General features: G+C 52.2%; 11 protein-coding genes across 11 annotated transcripts; 4 read left to right on the top strand and 7 right to left on the bottom strand.

Annotated features, from left to right (window-relative positions):
- Positions 1-206: 206 nt before the first annotated feature.
- Positions 207-2,454, bottom strand: BDV17DRAFT_296638 (uncharacterized protein; the record flags this gene model as incomplete). Its single annotated transcript, XM_073763336.1, has 8 exons — positions 207-268; positions 323-707; positions 771-874; positions 928-1,026; positions 1,300-1,342; positions 1,409-1,482; positions 1,537-2,167; positions 2,221-2,454. The coding sequence occupies 8 exons, from the start codon at positions 2,452-2,454 to the stop codon at positions 207-209; spliced, it is 1,632 nt and encodes a 543-aa protein (XP_073609976.1).
- BDV17DRAFT_18493 (uncharacterized protein) lies at positions 2,409-3,516 on the bottom strand. Its single transcript, XM_073755008.1, has 2 exons — positions 2,648-3,516; positions 2,409-2,594 (listed from the first exon to the last, which is right to left on the bottom strand). Exons 1-2 carry the CDS (start codon positions 3,422-3,424, stop codon positions 2,520-2,522), a joined length of 852 nt encoding a protein of 283 aa, XP_073609977.1. The 5' UTR covers positions 3,425-3,516; the 3' UTR covers positions 2,409-2,519.
- A 632-nt stretch (positions 3,517-4,148) lies between these two features.
- BDV17DRAFT_297271 (alpha/beta hydrolase) lies at positions 4,149-5,135 on the top strand (the record flags this gene model as incomplete). Its single annotated transcript, XM_073763468.1, has 2 exons — positions 4,149-4,381; positions 4,416-5,135. 2 exons carry the CDS (start codon positions 4,149-4,151, stop codon positions 4,984-4,986), a joined length of 804 nt encoding a protein of 267 aa, XP_073609978.1. The 3' UTR covers positions 4,987-5,135.
- Positions 5,136-5,901: 766 nt separating this feature from the next.
- BDV17DRAFT_277928 (uncharacterized protein) lies at positions 5,902-6,957 on the bottom strand. The gene is made up of 3 exons (XM_073759477.1): positions 6,610-6,957; positions 6,498-6,557; positions 5,902-6,433 (listed from the first exon to the last, which is right to left on the bottom strand). The coding sequence occupies exons 1-3, from the start codon at positions 6,767-6,769 to the stop codon at positions 6,081-6,083; spliced, it is 573 nt and encodes a 190-aa protein (XP_073609979.1). The 5' UTR covers positions 6,770-6,957; the 3' UTR covers positions 5,902-6,080.
- A 1,073-nt stretch (positions 6,958-8,030) lies between these two features.
- On the top strand, positions 8,031-10,101 carry BDV17DRAFT_277929 (Cupredoxin). The gene is made up of 2 exons (XM_073759478.1): positions 8,031-9,158; positions 9,223-10,101. The coding sequence occupies exons 1-2, from the start codon at positions 8,096-8,098 to the stop codon at positions 10,020-10,022; spliced, it is 1,863 nt and encodes a 620-aa protein (XP_073609980.1). The 5' UTR covers positions 8,031-8,095; the 3' UTR covers positions 10,023-10,101.
- A 2,903-nt stretch (positions 10,102-13,004) lies between these two features.
- On the top strand, positions 13,005-13,421 carry BDV17DRAFT_296643 (uncharacterized protein; the record flags this gene model as incomplete). The annotated part of the gene is made up of 1 exon (XM_073763337.1): positions 13,005-13,421. The coding sequence occupies one exon, from the start codon at positions 13,005-13,007 to the stop codon at positions 13,419-13,421; it is 417 nt and encodes a 138-aa protein (XP_073609981.1).
- A 721-nt stretch (positions 13,422-14,142) lies between these two features.
- Positions 14,143-16,665, bottom strand: BDV17DRAFT_285656 (uncharacterized protein; the record flags this gene model as incomplete). The annotated part of the gene is made up of 4 exons (XM_073760753.1): positions 14,143-15,993; positions 16,040-16,374; positions 16,441-16,510; positions 16,564-16,665. The coding sequence occupies 4 exons, from the start codon at positions 16,663-16,665 to the stop codon at positions 14,143-14,145; spliced, it is 2,358 nt and encodes a 785-aa protein (XP_073609982.1).
- A 200-nt stretch (positions 16,666-16,865) lies between these two features.
- BDV17DRAFT_277947 (uncharacterized protein) lies at positions 16,866-18,889 on the bottom strand. The gene is made up of 6 exons (XM_073759479.1): positions 18,638-18,889; positions 18,431-18,585; positions 18,019-18,374; positions 17,694-17,969; positions 17,524-17,634; positions 16,866-17,468 (listed from the first exon to the last, which is right to left on the bottom strand). Exons 1-6 carry the CDS (start codon positions 18,808-18,810, stop codon positions 17,286-17,288), a joined length of 1,254 nt encoding a protein of 417 aa, XP_073609983.1. The 5' UTR covers positions 18,811-18,889; the 3' UTR covers positions 16,866-17,285.
- Positions 18,890-18,895: 6 nt separating this feature from the next.
- BDV17DRAFT_18537 (uncharacterized protein) lies at positions 18,896-19,636 on the top strand. The gene has a single exon (XM_073755019.1). The coding sequence runs from the start codon at positions 19,046-19,048 to the stop codon at positions 19,562-19,564; it is 519 nt and encodes a 172-aa protein (XP_073609984.1). The 5' UTR covers positions 18,896-19,045; the 3' UTR covers positions 19,565-19,636.
- A 72-nt stretch (positions 19,637-19,708) lies between these two features.
- Positions 19,709-23,444, bottom strand: BDV17DRAFT_285658 (glycoside hydrolase family 92 protein; the record flags this gene model as incomplete). The annotated part of the gene is made up of 6 exons (XM_073760754.1): positions 19,709-20,499; positions 20,857-21,416; positions 21,463-22,146; positions 22,192-23,000; positions 23,051-23,160; positions 23,300-23,444. 6 exons carry the CDS (start codon positions 23,442-23,444, stop codon positions 19,709-19,711), a joined length of 3,099 nt encoding a protein of 1,032 aa, XP_073609985.1.
- A 141-nt stretch (positions 23,445-23,585) lies between these two features.
- On the bottom strand, positions 23,586-25,131 carry BDV17DRAFT_18534 (PHD finger protein). The gene has a single exon (XM_073755017.1). The coding sequence runs from the start codon at positions 24,382-24,384 to the stop codon at positions 23,965-23,967; it is 420 nt and encodes a 139-aa protein (XP_073609986.1). The 5' UTR covers positions 24,385-25,131; the 3' UTR covers positions 23,586-23,964.
- Positions 25,132-25,359: the final 228 nt, after the last annotated feature.

Here is a 25,359-nt window from a genome sequence, read left to right on the forward strand (position 1 = left end):
TTTATAATTGGATAGTAGGGTTTGCCCCCGAGCGAGGACGTGTGCATGCTGGGCGACCCCTGGCATCGAAACAAGGGAAGGATGGAGGAAGGAAGGAGTGGGCAGTGAAGTGAAAGAGCTTTTTTTTATGTCCTAACGGAGAGTGACAGCTATTTAACCCGCTCTTTGTTTGCCTACCAGGCACCAGTGTGGGCGCAGAAGAGTACTTAATTCCTGGCACCGTACACCTCAGCCAACTCGTCTAGCCAGATATCGAAAGAAGTCACATCTGCCAGGAAGGTTAGTCCACAAACCAGGCTCGGAAACGCAGAGGGCAACCTACTCGTAATGATCCATTCGCGCTTGATGGTGCCCCCTTGATGAACTTGGGGCTGTGAATTCCACTCTGCACGGAGCGTAGCTTCCTCGCTCAGCGAAATCATAGTTTTTTCGCACTCGATGCTGGGGTGTAGCAGTAGCCATTCCACTCCGTTTCCGTACCCTTCGAATCTATCTTCACCTTCGGGTACCTGCATACGTCGTTCTGGCCGAAATTGTTTGACAGCGCAGATAACACTGTCGGCCCCTCCGGAGTTTGGCCCGTACTTGGCCCTGTTGGCATAATTCCAGCTCGTCGCATCCCACCAATCGCTGCTAGAGTAACTGCCTTGGGAGAGCCACGAAGTTACGTAGTCGCGTTTGAACACCCAGGACATCCTGTCGTTTTTCTAGTTTGACCGGCGATCAGCTCCGGAAACCTATTGTTCAAACAAATACTGGAGTATACCTACCCGCGTTGGCATTCCATCTGGGGGTGGCTGCTTGGTAGGATATTCCTTCTCACGCTGCAAGTATTTGGATCCTTTCGGTCCATGCTCCCCTGGCGAGACCCAGGCTAAAAAAATGACAAGCATCACACACTAATTGATAAAGTGATAGAACGCTCACCGGAGGCCGACCATGGAACCCAGTAGTCGCCTTGGGGGTTCTTTGTATCCGGCTCTGGCTCCAACCTTTTCCAGTTGGATTGCATTTGGCCCATCAGTTCTATTACCGATTAGTCACGGTTGCCTCCTACCCGCAGTCATGGAGTGAGGTCTGTATCTTCGCAAGAAGGATTGACTAAAACATTGACCGTGCCAGTTGTTCTGATATCCAGGGACGCAGGTTCGGGTTCGGAGGCCAGGACCAAGTTCGTCCATGTATTTTCCTCCCTGCTCCGATGACTTTCATGGAAATCCGTCGCACTGTAGTGTTAGTTTGGATCTGCTTCCGGTCTTGCCTACGTTATCGTTTAAGATCTTATTGGCAGCGACACACGTTCCACCAGGACACTGGTCGTCGTATCGTTCTTCTGCCCTGTCTTTATTATTTGAAAAAGTGAATACCTCCAAGCGATCATTATCAGGAATATTCATGATTGGGGTACAAGACCGGTGACACGCACGCTGGTGCCATCGGTGACGTGTTTCTCACTGATATCTTGGAGTTTGGCGCAGCTTACTGTATCACATATATGTCAGTGTACAAGTCAATAGAGAAGAGGGGACAACATACTACGAAGCTCAAGCATCTGAACGTTCCCAGAGCTTCCCTTGGGGCATGACAGTTTCTTGGTGAACTGCGGAGGATCGACATCCATTGGGTCAGCTCGACGCATGAGAGAGCCAAGTCGAGCGACGAAGTGTCGTTTTCCCCGGTACTCTATAGAGCGTGGCGAGGGATAGGCCTTTCGGGGGCTCAAAGCCGAATCGATGAAGTTGAGAATTTGAGCCGTTGCTTTGTATCCGAGGTTGTACTTAAGATATGCACCAAACAGATAGTTGATCTGGTTGTCATCGGTGTTATAGTCAGCATGTGCCTTGAAGAGGAGATCCCCCTCCACGTATCCAGTCAATTGTGCGTCCATCAGCGTGGCTGCGCCCACAAGCTTGCCACCACCGATTTTGATGCCGACATTCGCTTCGGGGGTCACTATGATGTCTAGTTGAGCGTCTACCGCGACTCCTGCCCGGAGGACAGGCTCGACCGAGTATGGAGCGGGTGATCGGGTATCGCTTTCCAAACCCAGGAGCTTCTCGTACTCGGCCTTGGAGTCGTCATTTTGAGGCCAGTAAACCTCTGCCTTGCCAAAGGATAGGGTGGCTCCTGCATCAGCCTCACCATGAAGTGTGATCTTTCCCTTGATCTGCTCACCGTGTTAGCAAAGTTTAGGTGTCAGAGAAGCGACAAAAGTTTCACCTGTCCATAGACATCAAGAGTCGGTCCTACAGCTGCGATGCCCTTGACGGCTAAGCCTGGGTAAGTCAGCGCATCAATGATCCGGTTTCGTTGAGACTTCATTTGGAAGACGGCGTTCCCTTCAAGGTGTAGCCCTAGATAGGCAGTGGGTTGCATGCCAAAGTAGGCAAATGCGTCCGGTTTTCCAGGTGGAATGAAGGTCGCCGAGAGATAGTATGCATATGTGGCATCCATTTGGAAGTTAGCTTCCACAGATCGAGACTCAAATCCGCTCTGACAGTGGTGGCCGGACAACCCCATTAGGCGCTGAAGAGATTGATTCTTCGTGCCCAGCCAAGCGGAATAACCCCGAGCTCGGACTTGGTGACAGTCGTCTAAAATGGTTACTGTGTTATTCTCCTCTCGGACGGCGGATGGAATAACATACCAGTTTCGCCAACCAGCCCTTAAAAGCACCCCACCAGCACTTGTCGACATGAGAATCATGAGCACTCGTCGTATCAAATGCAGTCTTTATCTCGACAGGTTTCTCCGACCGTTTCCGAAGGCTCTGATCCCGCGATGCTGTTCGCTGAACACGGCTTTTCCACTTGGCATGGGTCAGGCCATCCTCACCCATACCACGTTTCATGCGGCTAGTCGGAGAATTCGTCATCTCGTCCCAGTAGCCGAGTAGGTTAGTATAGTCTACCCGAATGTTAACCGGTTCGTCGGCACGTTTCGGTATAATCTTGTGGAAGTCATAATCGATCTTGACCTCATATACCGGATTGTTATTTCGCTTGGAGCGGCGGTGCTCGACATGGTGATCTGGAAGCTGATACTCGTCGTGGGCTAGCTGCATGGACACAATTCTGGCAAATGGGCCTTCGCCGACATGGTGCGGTAGACGGATGACATTATCCTCTGCACCATCGATGAAGATTCGGTCACATCCCCGAGAGCCGGCGGGATAGTTGCAATAGACATAAATGGTCTCCTCGTGGTGGTCGAAGACCGAACCCAAGAGGGGTTGGTTGGTGGTCAACACTGACCTCTTCACTTTGGGAATCGTGGCTGAGCGGCGCACAACCGTCTGGGTCTCAGCGAAACTGTTATCAATGGATCCTTCAGGACCATCCAGCATGACGAAGCCATAGGCATCACTGCCGTCCTCAGCACCAGATGCTGCCCGTTCATCATCCCTGTTAAACCCCAAGTCCATACTCACTAAACTTGACAGTTGGCGTCCCGTACGGCAACTGTTGCAGCAGCCAAAAGTAGCCTCTGACCAGGCAGTCTTGTTCAAGCAGAGTTCCAAAGTTTACTCCGCAGTTGCAATGCATACCCCAGCACCATGTGCTCGGCCATGTCCAGGAGTCCGCGATAGGGAAAACAACACGATCCCAGTCAAGAGGTCTGAGCGAAAGATGGCGCCCGATGAGATCGGATGACCCAAGATCGATGAGAACGATCCGTTCCTTGCCGCCGACTAGGACATGGGGCCAGAACCAAGGGGGGCCAGGACTCTGAGGATCGCAACCAGCTGAGACAGGCGAGTCTCGAGCCTCGGGCTCGAGTCATGCTTCGTCCAGAATAGACATTGCCAATGTGGTACATCTAATATGCCTAACCGCCGTGGCGGACAAGTCTCGGGGGATTATGCAGCCTGATTTGGAGTACAGTCACGGTCCATCAGGTACCCACAGGATTGCGGAGGCCACTAGCCCTAGCATCAGCAAGCGTCTAAGATTCTGTCTGGGGCTGACTGGCCCCCTCCAATAAGATGTTAAATCCTAGCTGTCAGCGTCAGGCAACGACGCGCGCGCTAACAGCCGAATGCTGGGATCCCCTTGCTTTTCTCTCCAAACTTCCGGTTTCTACTCGCAAAAGCAAGAACCAACGGATCTCGATTGATCGCAATACAGATCGCATACCAATTCAGGAAAATGTCTCTCCCAACAATCATCCTCGTTCACGGCGCGTGGCACACCCCCGCAAACTACGCCAGCTTCATCGCCGCCCTCCAGGCGCAGGGATTCTCCGTCCACTGCCCCTTACTTCCGAGCTGCACCAAGTCGCTCCAACCAAAGACATCGCTTCACGATGACATCAATGCAGTCCGTGAATTAGCCTCGTCCCTTGTGGCCGCGGGCGAGCGCCTCCTGATGGTTATGCACTCGTACGGCGGGGCCGTCGGATCCGAGGCAGTGCAGGGCTTGGCTTATCCCCATCCTCATCCTTCCAACTGGTTCTGGCTCTGGTCCTCAACCTGGAGCTGGGGGCGTCATCCACCTCCTCTACCTCTGCGCGTACTTTCTTCCCCCCGCAACATCCGTCTGGGACATTGTGCTCGAGGCAGGTCTCGATCGGATCTTCGACCAGTATGTGGAGACTGCCGACGACGGGAGCGCCTTGACCTTCCCGCTTGACCCCGGTTTAATGTTCTTCGGCGGGGACGAGTCAGTTCCCCAGGAGGAGATCGATGAGGCACTGACGACGCTGGTCCGATTCCCGCGGAGTGCGCTGACGACCCCCGTAACTGAGGGCGCGGCCTTTGGGCTGCCGAGGGCTGTCCCGCGGACGTATGTGGCTACGCAAAAGGACTACGGTGTTCCGAGGGCTTATCAGGATATCATGATGAGGAAAGCCAAAGAGCAGGGCGTTAACTTGAAGACCCATGACTTTGATACGTGTCATAGCGTTTTTATCTCGAGGGAAGCTGAAATAGTTAAGCTTGCTGTTGAGGCGGCGAGGGATGGGAGGAACGTTCCCATGTCTGAGTAGTTGGATATGGCATTACTGACTGCTGTAAATATTCTTTGGATAGTTTGTTGTATGTAATAGGACGAGTATTATGATTGACTAATAGATAGCTAGGTGCTGGAGCAAGCGGTCAACAGACAAGCATGTCTCAGCTTCAATAAGCACACCAAGATCCTGTCAGACTCGTGGACGCGATCGATTCGCCGTAGGGTATGTTTGGCCTGTGCTTGGCCGGAAACAGACGAAGGCGGCTGAAACTCGTCCATTTCACTTGAAAGAACTGGACTGGACCAGATGGCCTCGAACACGAGAGCTTACCTTATCGAAGACGTGGACTCATTCCCAGACTTGGACGTCAGACGAAGCAATTTAATTAATCGAGGATCTCGATAAGCGTCTCAGCTGGTGACACAGACCGTTGGTGATCCTGTATGTGGTATCACCTGGAGAACATATCGGAATTAGGATAAGATGACCTGTCACTTGTATTTCCGGTCGTGTTCTGTTCGGATCTGTTCGGTTGTTTGGGGTTGCCTTACAGTCTTACTGTGCTTCTGTACACCAGAGCTCCGTACAGTAGCCCTTAATACTAACAACTACCACTATCCAATCGCTCAGATAACCCGGCTTGCTAATGTTCTATCCTAACATAATAGAAAGTAGACTACGGACTCGAAGTACCGACAAGGTAAGCATTGGCATCCATCGCCAGACCCAGAACATTGGGCGCCACATGCAGACTAGGGAGAGCTCCAATGCCCTAAGCGCGCCAATGCTGGCTTCGCCCGCTCACTTCAGGCTGCAAGGCCATCCCTTTTGTGCAAAAACCCCGCGGTGGAAAAAGAAACTAATGAAAGGATTTGAGACGAGACCTGCAGGATATGACCTATCGCTTCGTGAAGAATGTTTGGGACTGAGGGATAATGAAAGGATGGATTGTGATGTTGGGTCTGGGGTACTCGACTGCAACAGCTAACAACTTTATAGTTACAGACAGCTAACACTACCTAGTACACGCCTCCATCTCACCAACCTCACCAATACATTCCGCTGCCCTCCCCTCCAAACAAAAGTACAACTCCAAGGCCAAAAAAAAATCAGTTTAAAAGGAGAATCTAGAGAACAGCCTCCGTAGCAGGCGCAATAGTCCTCAACGTAACCGCCACATCCTGCGACGATTCCGCACTCCAAACCAACCCCCAGACGCCCTGGGTATCAGTCGAAACGGCATAGAAGTTTCCCGTCCTCCCGCCGCTGAGCAGGACATAGTTCCCGTAGACGTCGAACGCGGTTGCCTCATTTGTCGAGAGGAGGCTGCTTGACGGCGCCTCGAACGAGACATTCTCGCCAGACGCATCTGCGGGCGGGAGAGTGAAGACGACTGACTCGAAGGGGGCTTCCGCGAAGCCGGAGACTGTGCGGTTGGGGTGCGCGATCCAGGTGTTTGGGGAGGTTTCGGAGACGGTGACTTTGTTGTTAGTCCGTTTAGTGGGATGTTCAGGTAGAAGGGGTCCCAACTTGACTCGACTTACAGTAGACGTCCTGGACGACTTCGGCCGTCGAGAGGGATGGGTCGCCGAGTTGTGCGGCTCCTGCAGAGTGTTAGTGTTATAGGGGACTCCTTAGTTCAAAGGGAACAGTTACCGTCTGCGTAGAAGATAGGAAGCCCGCTTATCCCCTCGCCATAGGCGTAGATGTTGAAAGCATCTGCGATTGCAGGCCCCTGACGCTCTTCAAGAGGATGAGCATCGCTAAAAACCGCAGCGCAGGAGACTGCGAAGAGAAGGAGAGACTGTGCGAACATGATGGTACGACCCTCACTATCAGGCTTGATACCAGAAGCAGAGAAATTCGACGCTGAGGTTCTATCGCCGAATGCAAAGGGGGAACGTAGCCTGTAGGCAAGTACTAGTAGTTCCTCCGAGATGAAGTACCTCGTACAGGCGGAAGAAGATTACGATATATGATGTCGTGCCCAGCCCTCGAGTGGCTGCCTCTCAGACGCCCTGACATTGGCAGGCAGAAGTCCTCATTCAAATTGGTCAGCCCTTCACTCCTGACATCTTACTCTATCATCCTTTCATAAACATCCCGGAGCAAACAAAGGCAAAGGCCTGAGCGCCCCGCCCCTCCTTCTTCCCTTTGCCACCCGCATTGTGCATGCATCCCCGGTCAAGTCGAGTCTCGACTTTCCACCAACACGAGAAGGAACCACCGAACAGTCAAACACGAGTTGCTTGCTTTTTGGGTCCGCAGAGACACGGCCAATAATTCTCCGACCCTAAGCGCAATCAATGACATCGATGAGCCGCGCCAATTTAGTAGCCTGCAAGTACCACGCGCTGACCCTCATGCGTCATCGTCATCCCTGATGGCCTAGGGCTACCTAACCTTGTCAGTGTCATTGTCTGGGTAGGGCGCGCCGAGTTGGCATCGCATCGCATCGCACTAACATCTAAGACATGTATGACATACCGATACCGTGTTTCTAAGATGTTCGTTTAGCTCGTTCGTAAATTCAGCCCCGTCGGCCGGGTCGTCTGCCTTCTCGCCGATTGGGTCGATTAGCTTGGGGGGCTCAGGCTCATTATACTCATTCGTTCAGCAATCCGGTACAGCCTTGTCGGATGACCGAAGCAGTAGTGTATATTCCCTGTACGAGCTGATATCTCGATCTCCCGATGAGGCGGGCTGTAAAATGCTGGGGTGGTGGTTGGTCGAGACGCACATGTAGACATGGACAGGGAGTCGGTGTGACTTGGAGCCCTGGATGTACCATGCAGGCAGCCCGGGGGTAGAGTACAGAATTAGAACGTCGAGCAGAGAATCATGCTTGTTGGTGAGTAACTAGCGGCGCGCTTCGTGTTCTATCTCTGGACGCCTGGTTGCCCTGAGCGCATGGGATACTGGATTTGGATAACGTGAGGAGACGATTAAGGAATGCAGTGGCATGGTACAGCTGGAGGGGTGCAGGTGCGCCTTGAACTAGGAGAAGCTACTCTGAGGCTGTAGTATAAGTCACCGTCATCCTCGTATGTTGTTGAAGTATCGATTAGATCTACTTATACTAATCCCAGCAGCAGGTTACTGGGTTCAAAACCGACAATTATTCATTCGTTACACCGGCACCATGTTGCTTTCGTCCTTATTATTTTTGTTATATGCCCTCTGTGCATCTGCCTCCTGGGTCTTTAGTCATGACTATGATCCTCACGACTTCTCCTTGCTTGAACGGAGACAAGAGGTCGAGGTAGCCGGACGACCTGGAGGCAACGGTGGTCATGGAGGGGGCAGACCCAAACCAACCAAGACCAGCTCAAGCACTGCTATCATTCCAACCCCGACAAAGACATCGTCCACCTCACCTACCTCAACCCCCACCGGAACCCCCTGTGCCGGCAACATCCCAGGCGACAGACAAAGCTGGTGCAACTACGACATCAACACAAACTACCACGACATAATCCCCGACACTGGCGTCACGCGGGAATATTGGCTCGAAATCGACGAGATTACCGCATCCCCAGATGGCTGGCCGCGTCCCGCAATGGCCATCAACGGGACTATCCCCGGCCCAACCCTTTATGCTGACTGGGGCGATTGGGTCGTCATCCATGTGAAGAACTACCTCCACGAGACCCTCAACGGGACAAGTATCCACTGGCATGGCATCCGTCAGCAGAATACCTGCCAAGACGATGGAGTCGTCTCGATCACCCAATGTCCTATTACACCGGAGCACGAGTATACCTACCGCTGGCGTGCCCAGCAGTACGGTACGTCATGGTATCACTCGCACATGGCCCTGCAGGCCTGGGATGGTATTGCCGGTGGGCTCATCATCAATGGTCCTGCAACAGCAAACTATGATATTGACGCCGGGACTCTCTTCCTAAACGACTGGCCTCATCAGACGGCCGATGAGCTGTTCTGGCCAGCTCAGATTAGTGGACCTCCCGTGCTGAACAACTCTTTGATCAACGGTACCAATGTCTATGGCCAGGGCGAAGAGCAGACGGGCGAGCGGTTCACGATGAAAGTTGAAGCCGACACCTCGTACCGGCTTCGACTGATCAATGGTGCCCTCGATACCCATTACAAGTTCATGATCGACAACCACACGCTTACCGTTATTGCCATGGACCTTGTCCCTATTGAGCCTTACACCACTACCTTCGTTGATATTTCCATGGGTGAGTCCTCCTGGATATATCGTGTCCCCCCTTGAAATGGAAAAAAAATGTCTAACAGCCCCAGGCCAACGCTACGACGTAATCATCAATACCGACCAATCTTCCGTAGCAGACTCCTTCTGGCTCCGCTCAATCCCCCAACAAGCCTGCTCAGACATCGAATTCCCCGACGACATCCGCGGCATCTTCCACTACAGCGACGAACCCACGGAGCCCACCACTACAGCCTGGCCCTTCGACGACGGATGCCCCGACGAGCCATACGAAAGCCTCATCCCCAAAGTCCCGCGCACCGTGCAACCCCCAGACTGGCAAGACAACACGTTCGCCGAACTCGGCACAAACAGCGACAATCTCTTCCGGTGGTTCCTCAACAGCACGACAATGGAAGTCTTCTGGGAAGACCCGACGCTGCTCCAGATTGAGCGCGGCGAAACGATGTGGGCGAATTCTAGCGCTGTGATTGAACTGCCCGACGCTGATAAATGGGTCTACTTAATCGTGAACACGACCTTTGTTGCCTCGCACCCGATCCATCTCCACGGTCATGACTTCTTCGTTCTCGCCCAGGGGACGAATCCGTGGAACGGGAGCATTAATACGAGTAATCCGCCAAGACGTGATACTGCTGTTCTACCGGGGAATGGGTACTTGGTTATGGCGTGGGAGACGGATAACCCCGGTGCTTGGCTCATGCATTGTCATATTGGGTGGCATACGACTGAGGGCTTTGCCTTGCAGTTTGTGGAGAGGTATGATGAGATTGGGAGGACTTATGATGGGGAGTATTTGGAGCATACTTGTAATCTTTGGAATGGGTATGATGAGGAGTATAATGTTGAGCAGCATGATTCGGGGGTTTAGGTGCTGGGTAAATGGGAATGGGAGGGGTTGGTTTGTATAGATGAGTCCGGGATGTTTATATGTATGGGTTTTGGTGTATGAAATTTATAGGAAAATGTCAGTTCTTCAATTCGAATTTGTATCTTGTGCTTCTTGCCTAAGAGCCTCTCAAACGACAGTACCAGCGGTTCAATCTGGTAGTCCAAGAGCCACAATGCAATCGCAAAGCTCGTCGAGTAAGCCTAACGAGCATGGACTGAGTCTCGGTAGATGATTGAAACTTCAGGCTGTCGATCACAAATGATTAGAAAGAAAAGGAATATATTCGAGACCAAGGTAGGATTATAGAGATTCAAGCCGGATCACGGCTACTTTAATACCCTTATTATTCTCTTTCTGGGGCGTAAAACTTCAATTCAAACGTCCTGTCTAACCTCCTCACCAAACTCACGAATTCCCTGAACAATAGCAGTAGAGAGAAGTCTCCGCTCCTCGTCATCTCCAATCTCCACCTGAATCCCATAAAATACGTAATTAATGCATCGAACCTCTCATGAATGTCTCTCAAAGCCTTGATCACCTCCGCAGCATCCTCACTTCCCATCTCTGCCCCACCGCTATCCCGACAGCTAATCACACAATCAATACAGCGGTCAATACACTCGCACAATCTCTCAAGGAGCCTCAGCAGCGTTATCCGCATCGGTGAGTATCGCAATCGGACATCCAACGGTCTCACCCCCGACTTGCGGATTCCAATCCTGTAGCATCGGAAGGTGAAATCTGCTATGGCGTCTCGAAGAGCTATTCCATGTCTTCCCTGCCATAACACAAGAAGCTCAAAGGATAAGGTTTCCTGCAGAAATGCGTCGTGGCATTCGCAGTAGATGAGGAGGATGGGGAATGGACGGTTGAGGTATTCCATCTTGCTCATGTCCGTGTTAGGGTGTTGGAGTTGGGTAGGGGGGGCATCACCCAGGAGATTTAGGAACTGATAGGTTTGGGATTTGGTTTTGGTTTTGGCAGGTTGTCCCTGGACAGGCAGACTGGATAAATTGGTTCCCTTGGGGTACTTTATCCTTCTTCTTGCATTCTTATATATCACTTGGCATTTTTTTGTGTCTTTTTCATGGGGTTTATTAATTTACTCCTTTGTGAAGCTTCTAGCATCTGGCCTTGGTCTATTACTGTACGGACGGCGAGAGACTGGTTTATGGATAGGGAGTCAACGAAACTTGTTTCTTTCTTCAGGTCTTTAGGCTTCTCATTCCCCCAAGCACGCTTGCACATTCACTCGTTGATGGATGCAAACATATGGACTATATACATGGAATTCAGGCAAATATGCGCCGAACGCAGTCAGAAGGGCTCTTGAAGAAGACTATATGGTGATAACACCTCGATAATACACCCCTGATACAGGATTTAGGCAACTTTTATAGTCTAATTCAGTTGTTGAAAGAGGAACCACAGCTCTTTAACTACGACCTCGGAACATAAAGTGTATCTGGGACGGCAATTATCAGAAGATGTGAAAGTCATCCGACTTGCACCAAAGGTAACTCATACTATTAGGAACTAGTCTGTCCTTAATGTGATTGTATAACCTCAGCAGTACTAGTACTGACTCCAGGAAGCCTTAATTTATAATAACTCTGTACTATACCTCAAATATATCAATAGCGCTAAATACTAACAGCATAAGTTATTATTACTTAACTACAACATGACTTACGCTGCAGTAGTCGCGAAAATATCAGCTCGACGTGCGTTCGTAATCAAGCCAACGCTGAGCACAAATGCAGCTGTGAAAGCGGCAGCCATGACGAGCTGAGAAGCATTGTCATTCACAAAGTAGAGACTCGTGCTAGAGCCAACTAAGAGTATCGCAGCTACCAGCTGATGGTGGAAACTGCGATGGAGATTGACCTTTCATCGTACAGCCCTATGCGCCAAAGACCATCACGGGACGGTTCTTTCCGTGGGATATTAGCATGTATCTGCGAGCTCAGGAATGGGAGCGCTTGCATTCGCTGGGCAGTGGCGTCTCAAGACGAAGGACAGATAGCCAGTCTCCGGCGACGTATTAAGTGCAACGAGGTCCCACGGAGCATCTAGAAGTGTCTTTGGCTCTCCGCAAGGCCTGGGTAGGGTTCCTTGGTTTGTAGACATCAGTGACACGGTCGTTGGACCTCTTCAGCTTCGCAATCTCACTTTGTAATAAGAGCGCCTCATCTGACCAACAGTCAGCAAATAATAGGTAATGCCAACAGACTGCAGAGGCACGATACTCCTTCATTTTCTCACGCACCTTCACAGTCAAGTCCATGCGGACTCGCCCTTTTTCATTGTTATTTTGATACCTCTGCGTCAGCGTCTCCCATGCCCTGATGGCATCCCTCAAGACCATGTCCTTGCTGTTTGCGTCATTCCTATCCAGCTCGTCGAGTTTCCTTTCGAGAACAAGTAGTTCAGCCTGAAGATAACGCAGAGACCGAGTAGCGAGCTCGTTGAACTTGCGATAGGTAAAAGTCTCGTTGTCTGGATCAGGCGCTATCTATCTCCCGACACCGGCAAGCGGAGGCAGGCACGAGATATCAGTATGGGCGCACCAAAGGTATCGAGGGGACCTGACTTTTGGCTATCCGCTCTCTGCTCAATCGTACCATGCTCCCAAAAGAACACAGGCAAATATTTGGGCCTTTCCTCTGCCTCGAGATAATACTACCTGGAGGGAAATGTGAATGGGATCCCGGTGGAAGCCCTGCCTGACAGTGGTGCAGACATGTGCTTCATATCACAAGAAATAGCCTCTGATCTTAGTCTACGCCCTGTTACCGGAACACAAAAGCAGGTAAATCTCGCCAACAACAATCGTGTTCAATCTCCTGGAATGGTAGAGGTCCCATGGAGGTTCCTCGGGGGAAAAGGGCACACGTTCTTAACTGTTGGATCCTCCCGGGCGGCGTTCACGATCTCGTCCTAGGAAACCATTTCCTGAAGATGACGAAGACACTCACCAAATGCAAGGGCCGCATTATATTGAAACTAGTTGAGTTGCCGAGGCGATTGAGGTTAAGGATTCTAGGCCAGGAGAAACAGCGCTTGTGGGGACGTCTTAACGGTCATCTTACAGCAGCTCGGAAGATTGGATTGACGATTGCTCGAGATTTCGAGAACTGGCATGAGGTCGAGTTCGCAGATGGAACCACCGATTGGACTATTGGTGTTTTACGAGATATGCCACGGAAAGTCGGCCAAAAAACAGTTCGATGCGACTTCCATGTGCTGGATGATGTCTGCGTGGATGTTATCCTGAGCAAGGACTACCTGTTCGACTTGAATGTGTTCACGGAACACGGCGAATACTTTCTCGACACCAATTCGGAGGAGGGGCTCTTGCAGCTCTGCAACATATAGTGACGCTTTGGATGTCTTGGAGGACGGGTATTTGGAAGATAGTAAGCGTTGCCTAACAGAATTGACAGCATTGACTGACCATCACGATAGTAACTTCGCCCGATGCCTTTGGTCCCGAGATGGTTCAAAGAGAGTTAGTAAGACGAAACTCGATTTTTTGCCTGAGAACGAACGGGAAGCAGCTATCCAAGCGGAGACAGAGAGGCAACGTCGATGGGAAGATTCGAGGCAAGCACACGAGACCAGATGGAGGACTGCATCATCGGTGCAACAATCACCAAAGGGGCTCAAAAACAGTCATAGAACAGCGGCATTTAGGGATCGAACACGGGGTTTTCTGGAAGAAAAAGATCAGGGTAATATCCACACCCTTAAGGTCCCTGAGAAGGAGAACGGGAAGTGAATTAGACCTCCAAGAAAGATCGAAAAGTTTTACTCCACAGCTTTCATGGCCTCTCAGTCTCAAGGGAAGGCACAATGGAGACAGCAGCTTCTTTCCCTGCTTGTTACGCCTGCTTATTGAGTGTCTCATTTGAGTCGAACGTTTCCCGCTGGCCCCTGTGAGCGCGATTTCGGAAGGTGACACTGAGATCCATGGATCCATGAAGATGACGAGCAGAAACAGGTCATTAGACATTAATAGGCTTAATTATGAACAAGAAAAAGCGCCAGTCATTCCAGTAATATTCCATATCCTACAGGAAGCCAGGATTGATCCTGGCTAAACATATGCCTGATCAGAATAAACCCTAACAGTCTCCGCAAGTGGCCTCTTCAGTCCCAGCCGAAAGCGGTCGACTCTAGACATACGCTCCAGAGCCATTGTGTCAATGCGTAGAACACTCTCTCTATACAGGGTCTGGCTCTTCCAGTCGTAAGAGCAAAGTAGACCCCGCTGCATGCCACCTTCACTACCGCACAGCACGAGGGCAACGGGAGGCCGGACGGCAGTGAACATCATGACAGTCATGAGATTCGTGTCAACAAGGGTAAAGACCTTTTCTTCCCCGTAAGCAGCGTTTGAGACCTGAGACTGAGCTATCATTCCTTGGACGACTGGGTCTGTGGTCGGGTCGACACCGATGCATTCCCCGTCCACGTCCCTGTGACGAGAGAGCGGACTCGAGTATGGGCCCCATTTCAGGCGATGGAGGTTCGTCCCGAATATGTGTGTTTCAATCTCACCAATGTCCATATAGCCTTCGAACCCGAAGAGCCAGGGCTGGGCACGCCATGGTTTGCCCGAGTATAGATTCGCCAAAAGGATCGGTGAGAAGAGCACGGCTATTATAGCGGGACCCATGAGGACCCAGCCGAGCGCGGTGAAGGGCGCAAACGCACCTCCCTGCGACTTGCTCTGCCCGAGAAAGAATGCACCTATGGCAAGCGCTGCCGGGATACTGCGAACAGCGAACCGGGCCACCATTCGTTTCAGCGTGTTTCGGAGTAGGAGGTTGACTGGAGTAAATGACTTCCAGCGGATAGGCGCTGCAAAGCCCCCTCCTAGCATTACGGTATCGTTCTCACCGACACCATCAACTTGGCAGAGTGGTGAGATATCCCATAGGCTGCGACTCCAGACATCGTCAATCTGGTGCCAGGGGCTGTTGAGGTTTCGTGGAAGAAGACAGATGAGACGTTCGAGAAGGCGGTTGCTATCGTTTGCTAGAGAGAGGCGACAGAATTCCTGAAAGGCTGAGTTCTGAGAGTTTGCGCGCGGTCTGCGGCGGAGTAGCCCCATGAGTACGTATGTCAAATCACCGGGAAGGAAGGCTGTAGTGTTGTCTGCTCGAGTGCTGAGACATTGCAGTGCGAGAGTGACCAATTCAAGGGGACTCAGTATGACAGAGCCCTCGTAGTGATCGACCAGTTGTCTTGAAATCGGCGCGTCAGCCCAGGCCTCGGCGGGAAAGTTGCGCTTTGGCAGGTATCGAGGGTGGTTGATATCTCCACCTCGAGTGTAGATGGCAATGGGAATATCAGTAGGGCTGAGAAGGACTTCGGGGAACGTCCAAATTCGCTGTCCCCAGTGCTGCAGCATCGACTTCATGTTCGGGGTCGAAGTTGGGTCAGTAACCGGAGGGCCTACCACGATTGCCAGGGAATGCGCTCCACGAACGATGTCGCTAATCCGATAGACATCCTCGGTCACTTGGTCGGGATCTGGCATACAGCTGCATGAGATCCAGTACGCGGAAACTCCTGCTCTCTGAGCAGCAGCTGCGGCGATTGCGTGAAGCTCATCCCAGTCCTTAGGGCCGTGAAACTGGGCAGATGTATAGGAGATGAAGATGTACTGCAAGACGGCTTCACGACCATGCTCATCCTCCCAGTCGCTAACACTTTTGATCTCGATAACTCCCTCCTCTGACAGGAAGCACAGATATCTCGGTCGGAGCGGTCGGTCAGCAATTCCACTGACTTCTTGTGCCGATGTCAGAGCCAAAGTTGAGCCATGAGCGGCTTCGCTGGGATTGCTTGGAATGTACGAGTATCCCCAGTAATGGTATTTGAACTGCTCGTAGAGACCGTTGTTCCGGACCTCACCACCCAGGTCTGCAGGAATAAACAGCTACGTATGTATTAGCCCTGAACCTCGATGATAGATATATACTCACCAAAGCCAAGATCGCGAGACAGCCAGGAACCCATTTCAAGCATAGCTCCAGCGTCACATCTCCTCTTCCCTCAATCTTGTCTTTGAGCAACCAGTATACCACACGAAGCTGAATGGGAGTGACACTGCGGATCTTCCTTCGGGACCACGTACTGTTTCTCGGGCCGCGCCGCACGCCCTCGGTTGCTTGGACGACGAGCTTTCGCAGACGACCGTCAGTTGAACTTAGGTACCGATCATCTTCAGGACCCGTCCATATGCGGCTGAGAACGTCTCGGTGTTTGTATGCCTTACGGTCGGCGTAGTTCAAGCCGGGGTTGTCAACGTAAGGATCCTCTCGAGTAGTCCAGGGAGAAGCGAAAGGAGCCCAGGGAGAAGCAATGTCGTTTGTCTGTGTCGTACGGTTGGCGGACCAAGTAGGAGGTGCGGCAGCTTGAGAACGGTGGGTTCGGGATGTCGATTCGTGGTGGTACTGGAGGAAAGAACTTGGTTAGATCTTGAGTATCCGGTGGTCAGTGTTGTTACCTTTGATGCGATATCACTCCCGTTCTGGACAGTATGGCTGGAGCACTGAGAGGGCGCGAAATGACCAGACAGACTGTTCTGGTGTTCAGTGGATGTCGCCATTATGGGAACTTATCCGGAGCACGTCGCGCCTTGCTCGCGTGACTATCTCGTTCTAGCCTGGAAGTTGCGGCCGTTCGTTGCCGAAGAGATCTTCTTATAATCCGTGGAGAGATTTGCAATAAGAGCCTTCTTCAAGTGAGGGTGGCAGTCGACGACGACGGTGAACTCCGGCAAGGGATGGACAGCCCTAATGACTTGCGAAAAAAAAAAAAAAAAAATCAAAGAGCCTCATCTCTTGCCCTCCATGAACTCACCATGTCCGGATCAGTGTCTTCCCCTGGCATTTCGCGTCACGAGGCGCAACGCCGCACTTGCAGTTCGTATTCTCCCGCGTCAGCCTCCCCGAACTAACTTTGCATGGAATGGCTTGATAGTGATCTACGCTACTAGTGACCTGGATATGCATGCCGAGAGCTCCATAGAGGGCTGAGGCTACGGGCTACGGGGTGCTTTGTCTCCCCGTTTGATTGCCCTACAGGGGTGGCGATGACACCGAAGACGTGCCACTGAGTCCAAGCTCGTATTCTAATTCAGCCTGGCCAATACAAAGCTTCTCTTGAAGCGACCCATTCGCCATCCTTCGTGCCACAAATTGCACCATCCCGTCGGGCAAGGAAGGATCAGAGTGCTCGCCTCCAGGCAGCATGGTCTCCGACGACGCCTCTCCTTTGCCACAGTGACCATCCCAGCAAGACCGCCAAGGTTAGTGGAATTGATATTACCCAGAAGATCCAAAAGTCTTTGGACACCTCAATCGACGCATTATCCTGGGCTGTGTTGAAGAACTGGCTGCCAAAAATGGTCTGCACGCGTCAGTCATCATACTCGCGGAATAGCGTTGGTACAATGGGGACTCACCGAGACGGTGGTGATTGGTAGGAAGATCAAGGTCACAAAGGCAATTGTTGCCATAGTCTTGCTGTCAACCCGGAGAAACTCATTGCCCTCTTGCGTGACCAAGTGGAATGACTAGAGGATAGCGACGAGTCAATGTGCTTGTTCAGATACAAAGGGGCATAGCCGCTTACCAAGGAGATCACGTTCTGCATTCGTCTATCCAGGCTCCTCAGACGCAGCCTGACGGTTTGAAACTCTGTCTCTACCTGCGTGATAGCTGTACGCGTTGTGCGAACAGCAGCTCTCTCCTTCTCAGTGCCACTTGGGGAAAGCCCAGCATGGTATTCGGTGAGGTTCTTTATCGTTTCGAGAGCAGCATCCGAGCTCTCCTGGAGAAATATCATCTGCTTCGATATATTATGCAAACCAGTGAATGATTCCCGGTCGCGATCTAAATCGAGTGCCCTCTGTTCTGTCGTCAGAGGAACAGCACTTGACCATTTGTTCAAAACGTACGAATTCAATGGGCCCAAACACGCTCGACAGTTTCCACACCGTTTTGTCCATCCACCCGGATAACTCGTGAAGAACTACCACAAAGAGGCTAACAGGATCGTGTACAATCCCCTCTTTAACAGCCTTGTAGGAGAGGCGCTGGAGGCGAGACATCGCCATGTTCTCCCCGAAGCATATCAACGTCACATTGGGCGCCTTGCTTGGACGCAAGCACCACCGCAGAAAAAATGCTGATCGGATCCATGTATAGTCGCTCTGTCTGTTATGCAACCCCGTTACTGGACCTGCGACGATAGGTCCTGAACCGGGGACCTCGGCGACTGTGACGTTCTTGCACAGGTAGTTGAACCAGCAGCCTGGGAAGAATTAGCTTTTCTGTTACTCGCAACTACGTAGCTGCAAAAATACGCACATCGATACCCATCAGCCGTGTCAAGGGAGCCAAACGAGTGAGTCACAGAGCGAATTTCCCCCTCGAGCAGGGCAGTTGGGATAGAATAATGCCGCACAAGCCATAGCAGGCCCTTTGTTAACGGGGTTTCCGGCCCGTTACGGTCGGGGAAGCTGCTAGGTGGCCGTCAGCAGTAGCTCTCAACATTCAAGCGCCAAAGACCCATACATGATCCTGAAAATGGGCGTAGAGTGGACGAGTTGCTCGACAGGCAGAGATCTAGCGAAGGGGTACTCGAGGCCGTCCAGCCAGTCAAGAACGTGGACTTCCGTGTCCTCGAGAAGGATATCCCCACCGGCATATGCCCCTAGCACAGCAGGATCATTAAAAACATGCTCCATTGTTCCGTTGGACGTGAGGAGGGGAAGGAGTTCGTCAGCTAATTCCGCCCCTTAAAAACCCGAGCGTGCGGCTGCAGGGATCATCAAGTCCAAGACAAGGCAAGGCTGAACTAAACGAGGCTGAGCACGACGGCCGCCACTAAGCCCTTCCCTTGTCATTCAAGGTTCAAGAGGCTCTGACATTTTGACCTCGTATTCTCCTCCTCCCTATTCGCATTCCCCTTCCTCATGCAAGATGACTCCACCTGAAAAGCACGGCGGCGGTTATGTTCCGTCGCTTCGTCTGAAGCAAGCCTTTTCCTTCCATTTTACAAGGCGATCAACAACAGACCAAATAAACGAAAGGTCAAATGAACCCTCAGGATGTCAGATTAGTCATGCGAAAAGTCAAGAGGCACACCAAAACTGCTCTACAAGCACAGAAAACAAAACCACAAGCAGCAAACCACACGGGGGCGGCCACCATCCTCATACTAGCCCTTTGAAGACGAGCGAGCCGGCGGCTGCCCAGCCCTATCTCGAGCGGCCGAACCGCGTCACCACCATGCCGCATCTACACTACCGCGGTGAAAGCCATGGCGGGAGTTATGTGCCGCAAGTAGCTCGTCCTGAGTCTGGGGTCGCTAACGGGACAAGGGAGGGCGGCAGCGAGAGGCATGGGGGAGGGTACGTTCCTTCGCGGAAAATAGCAGAAATTCAATTGCGGTCTATTGGATCCTCGGGGGAGGGCAGTCGGCATGAGGTAGAGAAGTAACTGGGGGTTTATCGTGTACTTCTTGATCCAGGGAAACCGGCACTACAAGAGGAAGACAAGGTCATAAACCGATTCGTTTCACCATTTGGCTCAAGCCGTTCCACATAACATCCTAATACATGGTCCTGGTATATGGCACTATAGTTACCGAATCGTATACCCCCCATCAACCTTAATATCCGCCCCATTAACCATCGCACTGGAATCCTGGCACAGGAACGCGACCGCATCCGCAACCTCCTCCGGCAACGCCGCCCGTCCAACCGGAATCTTACTGAAAAGATCCTCCTTCACCCCGGGCGCCCCCCAAGCCTTCCTCCCCAACTCCGTCCACGCCGCCGTCGGACTCACCGTATTGGCCGTGATGCCTTTCGGTCCCCACTCGCTCGCCATGCACCGCGTGAGTCCGAGAACTGCAGCCTTGGAGGCACAATACGCCCCGTGTTGATGGAGCGCTACATGCGCGGCTTGCGAAGCGAGGTTGACGATGCGTCCTGGTGGCGCGGATGGACCTGCGATTTGTTTCGCGTCAAAGTATAAGTTCGCGAATGCCTGTGCGCAGAGCATCGGTCCGAAAACGTTTGTCGTGAGGTGTTTTAGGGTTTCGCTGGGTGGAGTGAGGTGCATGTCGCTTAGAGAAACGTAGCCTGCTGTGTTTATGAGGATGGAGGGGAATGCGCGGTCGGAATCCTGCGTTGGATTTGTGGTTGCCATTTCGGCGTTTAGGGAGTTGAATGCATTCTTTACCGAGTCGGGCGAGGTGATGTCGCATTCGAATGTGCAGATGTCTTCTTTATTAGAATTGGGATTGGGCCTGTCGGCGTACCCGGCGTGCAGGAGCTCGTCGCGGCGGGAGGCTTCGAAGGGGGCGTACAGGATGGCGAGGCGGGCGCCTTGGCTGAGGAGTTTCTTGCCGATGCTGGAGCCTAGGCCGCCTTTTTTGCAAGGTTAGTAGTTGTGTATGGATTGCGATGGGGAGATGGAATACCGAGGCCGCCGGGGAGGATCGCGAGTCTGCGGGCGAGGGCCATTCTATGCAGATGGAGGTCTAACGGGTCTATGGAGTCTATTGAGTATGGGGTAGGTCAGGTTACGGGGTAAAAGAGAGTAAAAGACTTGAAGGAGCTCGTGCGGGGGCCTCATTATATAAAGCGACCCCCAACCCCCACTCGCTCAGGGTCTCCGCGACTCAGGTTGGCCAGCCGGACTTGCTCCGGCCAACGCATACGTCAGATCCTACACCAAGACACCAAAGACACCAAAAGAAGAACCTCACTCATACTCCGACAAACTTGGCGGCAAGTCTTCAATTCTCGTCCCCCAGTCGCTCTCCTCCGGCCCCAATTCCAACTCCAGCACCCCGCCCTCTGCGAAGAAGTCGTGCCCAATCCAGTTCTTGGTCCACGGCTCCCCATCGCGCGTTGCGCTCTGGATGTAAATCGTCCTGTAGCTCGAATCGAAGTTGGTGTTCCGAATTGTGGCTATTTTGCCTGTTACATTGTTGCGGATACTGATCTCCTTGAAGAAGGGTGCAGTAATAAGATAGACGTCCTGCCCGTGCACAGGGAAGAGTCCTAGCATGCTGAAAACAGCAAACGAACCCATCGCTCCGCTGTCGTCGTTGCCAGGAATACCACCAGTGGTTGTATTAAACTGAGATGGGATGTAGGAGTGTGCTCGCTTGGATGCGATGGCAGGCCGACCGGCGTAGTGGAATTGGAAAACGGTTAAGAAGGCTTGCTCGTCGCCGAGGTAGAGAATGCCGGAGTCGTGTAGGAAGGACAGTCGAGAGACGAATTTCTCGGGTCCTCCCAAGGTCTTGATCAGTGCGGCCATGTCTTGCGGGACGAAGCTAGAAGGGTTAACGTCGCCCGAGCCAGAGAATAGGGGATACATACAAGGTGTAAAGCCAGGTGCTTCCTTCATAAGTCTCATGACCATCAGCGTTCAGATAGCAGGAGGTAAACTCAAGAAGAGGGCTGCAGAAAATCGGGTCCTGGTAGTCCCATGTCCCGTCGGCGAGACGAGGCTGAAGAAAGCCGGTGAAACCAGTATCAACTCCATCGATTGACGATGTCTGATTTGCCTTGTACACGTTCTTCCAGTTGCCGGAGCGCTTGAAGTATTTGTCACGATCATCAGCGTGACCTAGCTTATCTGCCATCAACGCGATACAGAAATCATTGTACGCATACTCGACGGTTCGGGAAACACTGCGCGTTCGAAGACCCTCTGTGCCGGCGTCAATGTCGTTCTTGGGGATATACCCAAGCTTCTTCCAACTCTCGAGCCCACCGCGCCCTTCGACGTTCCAGTTCTGAGGTTCGACCTCCGCGTCTTTGACGATCGCCTCGTACGCCGTATCCCAGTCGACGTCGGCAACACCTTTTAGATAAGCTTCGGCAATTAGTACATCGGCATTGGAACCTCCCTGGGTCCACCCCTTGCACAGGGACATGCGACAATCCGGTAGATAGCCCTCATGCCGGTAAGTGTCTACCAAGCTACGAATCATCCTCGATTGGGAGATTGGATCGATCAGAGTGAGCAGTTGGTGAATGCCGCGGAAAGAATCCCATATGCTGCGGATGGTAAGCTTTATCGTCAAGCGGATTGACTGATCTTACCAGTAAAAGCTGTCATAGTAGGGTTCATCGCTCTCCCAGAGCGGGTTCTCGCCCGTATAGTCCTGCGGACTGATCATTGCGCGATACGCACTACTCCAGAAAACGGTCTGGAGCTCTGTCGACACATCGGTGGCATCCACGGCGATGACATCCATTTTGCTCCTCCACGCAGTTTCGGCCGCCGTCACGGTACCTTCAAAGTCAAAATCGGGTTGCTCTCTTTCGCCGTTGGAGCAGGCTTGGTCAACACTGATGAAGCTAATGCCAACCCGGGCGGTAATCGTGCCATCTGTGGCAACGGAATTGAACCTAACGAATGTACCACCGGAAGATGAGCCAGAGCTGACCGATACAGTGGTTTTGACGGTGTCCGGACCATCACCGTCCCACGATCCAGTATCCCGGATCTGGGCTCCTTTGAAGTCAACACAGACGTGGAGATCATAGGTGCCAATGCCAAAGCTCGGATTGAAATTTCCACTGCCGGTCAACCGGCCAGTTTCTGGGTCGACAGAGGCATCACCGTGATTTCGGGTCTCTGGAAGATCAATAATATCTAGCAGAATCACCGGGCTGAGGTTTCCAGTCGCTTCAGAAAAGCCAAAGCGGTACAAGGCAGAATGGTTGGTGACGGTCATTTCGGCGTTTGCACCATTTTCGAGCGATATGCTGAAATAGCCAGGCCTCGCCTTTGGAGAGTCGCGCTTCCACTCGACTGCCCTGTCTGATAATTCCCAGCTACACTTGGCTAGGTCGTCGTCCGGACAATTTGGGTGGGCGAATATCGGGAAGTTTCCCATGGAAGATGCCTGATCATTTATTAGCATCACCGAGACCAGCATAGGAAAAGGGAGCGTACACCGCCGGTGCCGGAATCATGAGTGTGGGAAAACCCAGTAACATGTGTTGTATCATATGCGAATCCGCCCTGGTTCTCGCCCTTGGTATCAGCGACTGCTTTGGCCATTCCTTTTGGCGCGAGTTAGCAATGGTAGCGCAGTCAGCCAGTAGACGTACCAAACGGCAGAGTCGCGCCAGCAAATGAGTGTCCTACGATCGCGATTAGTCAATGCCCACTCTCTATAGTTTTGGTAGATGCAAAGTCCACCTCCATTCTCAGTGCCAATAAAGGGATCAATGAAATCCAAGACGTCAAAATCGGGCTGTCGGTTGCTTTGCGCGCATACGGAGGGGGCACAAAGCAGCAGACCGGTGACCACCGCTGGGCCCTGCTGCCGCAAAAGTCCGAGCATGGCAACAAGACTGATTTCAACAAGCAATCAGCGCACAGTGGCGTAGCGAATGCTGTTCAGTTTCGCAATTGCGTTTTCGGTTGCCTCAAACTCGCGGTGGGGAGAAAAGAATGTCGCATTCCGTCGACTCGACTATCGGGACGCGGTGACGGAAATATAAAACACAAAGAACTCCACGCGCCCGCAAAACAAGCATGTTACATCGAGAGATCGAAATGAGGGGGATCGTCCCATGGGGTAAGGACGATGAATGATCGCCAGTGATAATCTGAAGTAGGTGCAGCCATCCAAATGTGATTGGCTCGGATGCCGGTGATAGGCAAGGAGCTCAACCGTGAAAGGCCAGGTTTAAATCCCAGCGTGAAGCCACAATTCACCTTCCTTCGTGAGCCGGCGGCTATTGACTATACAACACAGGTCCAGCCTGCCGTTGGTAACCGATCTTGTTTAATATGACGGTGGCAGTTCAAAGGGGTCTAGCCGCCGACAGTTTGGGGGCCATTACCGAGAAATTGGGTGCTTAAATCAGGTCCATCACGATTCGATCCCACGTTTTCCCGGTCGTATCAGGGGACGGGCGCCGAATGAATGACAAGTCGCTTCCCTGAGGAACAGCCGGCCTACCGGTCGCTAAATTGGAGTCCAAATATGTCCGTATATTCGCATTGTCCTGCCGCAATTGTCCATTCTCAGCGACCAGCTCCTGAACGCGCTCACGTTGAAGTTCCAATTCGGTCATCATGGAACCCAGTTTCAGCAAGAAATCCGGCGAGAAATCCTGCGACTCGGGAAAGCCGCCTTGGCTACGGAGAAATTCTCGAGCCATCGTCAGTATGCTAGGGTCAAAGGCTTCCAGCTCCAAAGGTGCCACAGAACCGTCGGCAGCGGACTCGGCCTGCATTTCGTGCGGCGTTGCTTGTGTCAAGCCTCGCGCGTCCATTGGCTCGGCAGGACTCCGAGTCTCCTTGGTCGCACTGTAGATGTTTGGCAGCCCCAGATGCGAAATATTCAGATGTTGACCGGGGATTGTTGTTGTTGGATGGGGCTCGCGAGGAATTCCATTTTCCGGAGCAGCATGCTGGGCACTGGAATGGCACAGATTGTGCAGACACACTCACGGGCGACAGGCATGATCTGTGGTACGACCTACAGCAGGATGCACAGGGAAGGAGATCATTGGGCTTGCGGCATTCAGAGCAAATGGCGTTACGGGGTCTGCCGGATTCTGTTTAGAGCGTCAGACGGCGCTCAGAATGCGGTGTTGGTGTTGGGAGTCGCTTACCGATCCATTGCGTATATAACGGATGGTGTTGTAGCGACGGTTGGTTGCTTCGAGGACTGGCAGTGACTGAGTCAACAGCTGTACGCAGCATGATGGCGTTGTGATGAGGAGGGAGTGACTCTGGAGTGAGTGCAGCGAGTGCTCTCTATTAACTGTCGGAGAGATCAGGTCATGTGACTGTCACTAGATGTCGGAGCATACTGCCCTCCGGTACCGCCTGCTTCTAGGGGCTCGACCTCGCTTAGTCATATATTAGTAAGCTAGTTATCTTAACGTAATCCACGGGCGAACCGCGCTTACGGGCGAACCGCGCCTTTTCACCACTCTTTAAAACTTTTCAGCTAATAACACTCTTAAATCTAAATATTTCCTTTAATATCTATCATATTTATAAAGCTACTTATTAATACAGCCTCTAATAGTATGTCCTATAGTCCTGCAGCCACTGCAGCGTGGAGGAGCACGCTGGGAAGGTAGATAAACCTGTTCTTGAACCCCCCCCTCAACTTGTGGTTCCAGCTGCTGAAGACGATCCTGACCTTCCTGTACAGTTAAAAGGGTATTATTACCTAGAGTAGTACGTCTCCTTGCTCTTTTCTTCACTTTCCGCTCGTTTTCAGCTCGTAGGACCCT

This window comes from Aspergillus undulatus, assembly GCF_047715775.1.
Source record: "Aspergillus undulatus strain CBS 261.88 unplaced genomic scaffold BDV17scaffold_106, whole genome shotgun sequence".
In the NCBI taxonomy this organism is placed as follows: Eukaryota; Fungi; Ascomycota; class Eurotiomycetes; order Eurotiales; family Aspergillaceae; genus Aspergillus; species Aspergillus undulatus.

Coding starts and splice junctions, on each gene's coding strand:
- BDV17DRAFT_18493 (XM_073755008.1), bottom strand. CDS start 3,424: ATGGACTTGGGGTTTAACAGGGATGATGAACGGGCAGCATCTGGTGCT. Junction 2,595..2,647: donor AGGGCTGGTTGGCGAAACTG/GTATGTTATTCC, acceptor TAACCATTTTAG/ACGACTGTCACCAAGTCCGA.
- BDV17DRAFT_277928 (XM_073759477.1), bottom strand. CDS start 6,769: ATGTTCGCACAGTCTCTCCTTCTCTTCGCAGTCTCCTGCGCTGCGGTT. Junction 6,558..6,609: donor TCCTATCTTCTACGCAGACG/GTAACTGTTCCC, acceptor AACACTCTGCAG/GAGCCGCACAACTCGGCGAC. Junction 6,434..6,497: donor AGTCGTCCAGGACGTCTACT/GTAAGTCGAGTC, acceptor CTAACAACAAAG/TCACCGTCTCCGAAACCTCC.
- BDV17DRAFT_277929 (XM_073759478.1), top strand. CDS start 8,096: ATGTTGCTTTCGTCCTTATTATTTTTGTTATATGCCCTCTGTGCATCT. Junction 9,159..9,222: donor CTTCGTTGATATTTCCATGG/GTGAGTCCTCCT, acceptor TAACAGCCCCAG/GCCAACGCTACGACGTAATC.
- BDV17DRAFT_277947 (XM_073759479.1), bottom strand. CDS start 18,810: ATGGAGCATGTTTTTAATGATCCTGCTGTGCTAGGGGCATATGCCGGT. Junction 17,970..18,018: donor TGTTTGGGCCCATTGAATTC/GTACGTTTTGAA, acceptor ACGACAGAACAG/AGGGCACTCGATTTAGATCG. Junction 17,469..17,523: donor TACCAATCACCACCGTCTCG/GTGAGTCCCCAT, acceptor TGACGCGTGCAG/ACCATTTTTGGCAGCCAGTT.
- BDV17DRAFT_18537 (XM_073755019.1), top strand. CDS start 19,046: ATGACTCCACCTGAAAAGCACGGCGGCGGTTATGTTCCGTCGCTTCGT.
- BDV17DRAFT_18534 (XM_073755017.1), bottom strand. CDS start 24,384: ATGGACGCGCGAGGCTTGACACAAGCAACGCCGCACGAAATGCAGGCC.